The sequence below is a fragment of the Lolium perenne genome, chromosome 7 (assembly GCF_019359855.2).
Source record: "Lolium perenne isolate Kyuss_39 chromosome 7, Kyuss_2.0, whole genome shotgun sequence".
NCBI classification, from domain to species: Eukaryota; Viridiplantae; Streptophyta; class Magnoliopsida; order Poales; family Poaceae; genus Lolium; species Lolium perenne.
In genome coordinates, this window is record NC_067250.2 from 40762643 (window position 1) to 40767130 (window position 4488).

Genomic DNA, 4488 nt, shown 5'->3' on the forward strand with positions numbered 1-4488 from the left:
TCGCCACCACGGCCGGCCGAGGGGAAGACATAAGAAACAACAGCCCTCTGACTCCCAAAGCTCCACGGCAGAGTCGACAGACGACCCTGCCCGGAGAGACCACCCTCCCCAGATCCACCGATCCGAGAGGAAACCAGGCTAGCAGCTCGCCGGCGCCGCCACACGTGGCCTTGCCGAGATGGGGACCGAGCTCCAGCACCTTTAATACAGACTGAATGACAGTTTACATACCCAAAACTGAACGGATTTCTCACCACTTCTCCAGCGCCACCATCTGTACAACCGCCTCCAGCCGCCGATTTCTGGCTGCTTTGCTAAAATTGTGTACCGCCGGTCAAACATCATGTCAGCCTGCTCCAATTTCAACCATGTCTATGTCAATTTCCGGTGAATCTTCTTGATATAGAATTAATTCCAGCGAGCGGCGCGGTGCACTCAAGCAGCAAAGGGAATGCGTACATTTGCAGATTCTGGCGAGCGATCGTGACGCACGCGAGCTAGTCTTACATGGGAGCTAGCTAGTTCTAATTATTTGGTGCTAATCATCTCCCGATTGATCCACAAATATCCAATCGATTCCATCGCTAGCTAGCTGAGTGGTGCTACTATTCCGATTAAGCTTGCTAGCTAGGTGGCGGCGGGTGCTAGGGCACGGGCGGTGGGCTCTTCGCGGGGAGGCCCAGGCAGGGGCGGGCGCCCGGCCGCGCGGAGATCTAGGCAACGGCGCGGACAATTTTCTTGTGAAGAAAATGATGACTTTCCGAATATTCCGTTTTTCAGTTTTAGTTTACAGGATCTGTTCCGCACCAGCCGTTTTGCAACCCATAAACACGTTTACGGAAGACTAAACTCGAGTTTTTTCAGTTTGCACTTTTACGAGCTCTGTTAGAGATGCTCTTAGCTGCATCTTTCTCCTTGCAGAAACATGGATTGCCTGCAAGATTACAGTTTACATGCATGCACACTAGCAGCTTCTTGGGCTATCAGGAAGATGGCATCACCATCAGAATTCAGAAGACAAGATCGAGCGAAGGGGAAGAACGCGGGAGCTTGAAACTGTGGTACGAAGAATAAAAGGACTGGAGTAGAAGGAAGGAGAAGCAGAAGCTGAAAAGATGGTGCCGGTTGTTAACTGTCGCAGGCTTTGCACAGCAGCGCAGAGCAGAGCCTGTCGGCCGCTTAGATGCGCATTGAATGCCGCCTCCACTCCAAGATACCAACCCAAAAACAGAAGACAGGAGTTACACAACGGCCGAACCTGTTTTCGATCGCGGTGGACTGAACAGAAGTGTAAACAATGGAGAACAGGGGTTCATGGCTGATGAGAGAGAGCTGAAGCTACTACGGCTAGCTAGGCTATGCATAATTATTCTCTCCTTTTCAATCTTTGATCACCCTCTTTTCTTTCTTTCTCTTTACTGTTACCGGCCCTTTGGGATGTGACGGGAGCATCTCCCATTCTTCCCATCAAGCCCTTCCTTTCCACGCGCGCCGCCGCTGTCCGGTCGTCCTTGTTGCAGGTTTGCACGGTTGCCTTTCTCAGACGGCGGCCACCGGCGTCCACTCGAACCGGCCGGCGTCGAGCGGCAGGCCGAGCGCGACGTCGAAGTTGTACCTTCATCAAGGTGAAGGAACAGTAACAAATTTTAGCCGCGGCAATGGTGACGACTTTCACTTGGACTGTGCAGCAGTGCAGGAGGTGATGTAATTACGCATGAACGGTGAGTTTTGACTTACTTGGCGGCGAAGCGTTCGGCCTCGGCCTTCTCGGCGGCAGCGAAGAACTGCTCGATCTCTGCCGCAGCCGGCATCCTCGCCCTCGATTGTAGGTGGAATGCCGTGGTGTTTGTGGTCGTCGTTGTTGCTGGAGTCCTCCTGCAGCGTTTGCTGTGCCTGTGCTCATCCGTCGCCTGACTCGACTCGAGGTCGCTGATGTAGTCGTCTACTGCTGGGGGCTGGCTGGACGGCGTCGTCTCCCTCCTGAAATTGATGGCGCGATTCAGTTCAAAATCAGAAGCAAAATCAACCAGCGCGGGGGACTCGAGTAGGAAACAATGCGCAGTTCAGGAGAAATCTGCTGATTCTTCGGAGGTTCGAGACAAACGCGCGCACCACACACTGGCGCCGCACTCGGAGTCGCTGGCGGAGGTCTCCACGTCGTCGCGGCTCTCGCACGCCTGTAGTCCAGGACACGACTACAGGAGAAGCAAATTTCGCAGTTGAGCATATATCAGGCAGAAGCGACAAAGGCATGCTCGATACAGGGGAGAAGCGAATTTCTAGGGCTCACCTCGGCCTCGCCGCCGCTCCTCTCTCTAGCTGCCGCCGACGACGCGGCGCTAGAGCAGCGCGAGATCCCGGCGGCGATCGCCTCCCCTGAAGGAGCAGATGAATTGGCCAGCCTCGACGTCGAAGCCTCCTCCACCCCCAGATCACCCCGCGCCGCCACCGCCACCGGCATGAACAGCCTTCTGCTCCGCAGATGGAGGTAGCACCCGGCCTCCTCCACCGGTCCCGTCGCCGTCGTGGCCTGCTTCCTCCTCTTGTCGGGGTTGGCTCCCGCGACGACGGCCGCAGAGCGGGACCGCGTGCGGACGCCGCCGCCGAGCACCACCGCGGCCGGCGCCGCCTCGGCATCCCCTAGAGCAGCACCCCTGCTGCGCCTCCTCCTCATGTACTTCCCCATGGGCCGGCGAACAGAAAGGAAGAACCCGTCGCTTTGGCCGTTTGGTTACCTTGCTCTCCTTCCCTTGGCCGTTCTGGTTTGGATCTCCGGCGCTGCGCTCGGGTGCGCGTACGAATAAATACCCTGGCGGCTAGCGCGATCGGATTGGGATCCGACGGCTCGCGCACGGGGGCTGACGGCGCCGTGACGGTGAGTGACGGCGCGTCAGCGCAAAACGGGACGTGATCTGCTTTCCTGAACGGCGTACGGGTGCCACGTGAGCGAGGGAGATCGGACGGCCGTGAGGGGTTTGGTTTGAATTTTGAATTTAAAACCTGGGCAGCAAGGATGTGATGGACGCTTAATTGCCGGGGAGTAAATGCTGCACCGTTGTAACGTGACGGGGCCGGGTTCACGTACGATTCGGAGCATCGCGGCCGCACGCACGCATGCATGCGTGGATCACATTATGCGGCCGGCATGTCCGCGTTCTGGCTAGCCTTTTTTTTTCTGGCCGTTGAGATCATGCACTTCCGGTGAACATTCTTACTACATGTACATTGAAGAATAAAGATGATATTCTTTTTTTAGAAATACCAACTACAAGCATTTGCCTTCACGTAGCATTGTGAGTATGTGGTACGAGAGACATTTCACGCTGTTGAAATATAAACACTTGCCGCTTTTTAGAAATGCAAACTACAATTAGTTGTCACTTTTCATCAGTTCAGGCTTTCGGGATGGTTGGCTAGTGCATCAATTTTATATGGCGTTAGAGCTAATCAGTGGCGAAGGACGAACACAATTTAAGGTCGGGCGAGCTTCAAAGCATATTCTTTTTAAGGTTGAATGCTGAAAATCGAGGAATTGTAGACACATTAATATACTTTCTATGATCCTAAATATAATCACTTAGTACAATGAAAATAGATCCACCGCTTTTTAAGATAGATGGCTCAGGTCTGCTTCAAGTACAAATGAATTGGACCACCGGTGCAAGAATACGTATACGTGAACTTTTGTATGGAATCAAGGTAGGGCGGCCGCCACACCTTGCCCTACCAGGAGCCTCGCCACTGGAGCTAATAGGTCTTAAATTCAAGACACTGCACACACAATATGTACAAACATGTGCGGCCTACACCGAACCCGTGCTAAAAACTAAAATAGCCTAGACCTCACGGGAGTGTTGAAATATAAATATATTGCCTAGCCGTTTTCATCGGTCTGGACTTTTGTACACATACAAATGTATGGTACCACTTTTCAAAACTATATGCCGCATAGGTACACACAACGTTAATGCTCTAAAACTTTGGCAATTAACATGTGCAAAAATAACAACAAATGAGCAAAATTATGTGGATGGGGCGTGTAAGAATGATGCCATATTTTTGTTCCAACAAAGTTTTGTGCACTGTATATATTTACAGCTTTAGTCATATCATAGTGTCTAGGTATAATATTCTTACTGGTTATTTCGAAATAGTTCTTTCTTCGGTCGCGTGAGAAATAGTGAAACCAATTCTTTTCTCAGCATCCTTGTGGTACATACACGGATGATCATTACTTTCTATTGAATGTGCTCATGCTCCCTGTTCAATAAATGTTTCCATATTTCGCCATAACCTTAGTTGGGATGGTTGACATATTCCATAGTTTAGCATTTTGTGCAACCAACCAACAGGTCTAAGGACATGATCCGGTAATGCCCACTGAAGTTAGCAAATCTATGAATCTAACCGACCCGTGGGACGAGAAAAAAATGCATTGTCCTACCGGCAGGCCATGTTTTTTCCAATATGAACCAATTACTTAGTTCG

The 4488-nt window shown here is 51.7% G+C and overlaps 1 protein-coding gene across 1 annotated transcript; it reads right to left on the reverse strand.

The window, feature by feature from the left end:
* Positions 1-1105: 1105 nt before the first annotated feature.
* Positions 1106-2764, reverse strand: LOC127317740 (cyclin-dependent kinase inhibitor 1-like). The gene is made up of 4 exons (XM_051348340.2): positions 2291-2764; positions 2113-2195; positions 1738-1980; positions 1106-1615 (listed from the first exon to the last, which is right to left on the reverse strand). The coding sequence occupies exons 1-4, from the start codon at positions 2684-2686 to the stop codon at positions 1540-1542; spliced, it is 798 nt and encodes a 265-aa protein (XP_051204300.1). The 5' UTR covers positions 2687-2764; the 3' UTR covers positions 1106-1539.
* Positions 2765-4488: the final 1724 nt, after the last annotated feature.

Bases quoted from the DNA above. Each gene is read 5' to 3' on its own strand.
- LOC127317740 (XM_051348340.2), bottom strand. From the start codon at position 2,686: ATGGGGAAGTACATGAGGAGGAGGCGCAGCAGGGGTGCTGCTCTAGGG. The intron at 1,981-2,112 runs GTGCGCGCGTTT...CATCAATTTCAG, and splicing joins GAGTGCGGCGCCAGTGTGTG to GAGGGAGACGACGCCGTCCA. The intron at 1,616-1,737 runs GTAAGTCAAAAC...ACCTTGATGAAG, and splicing joins GCCGAACGCTTCGCCGCCAA to GTACAACTTCGACGTCGCGC.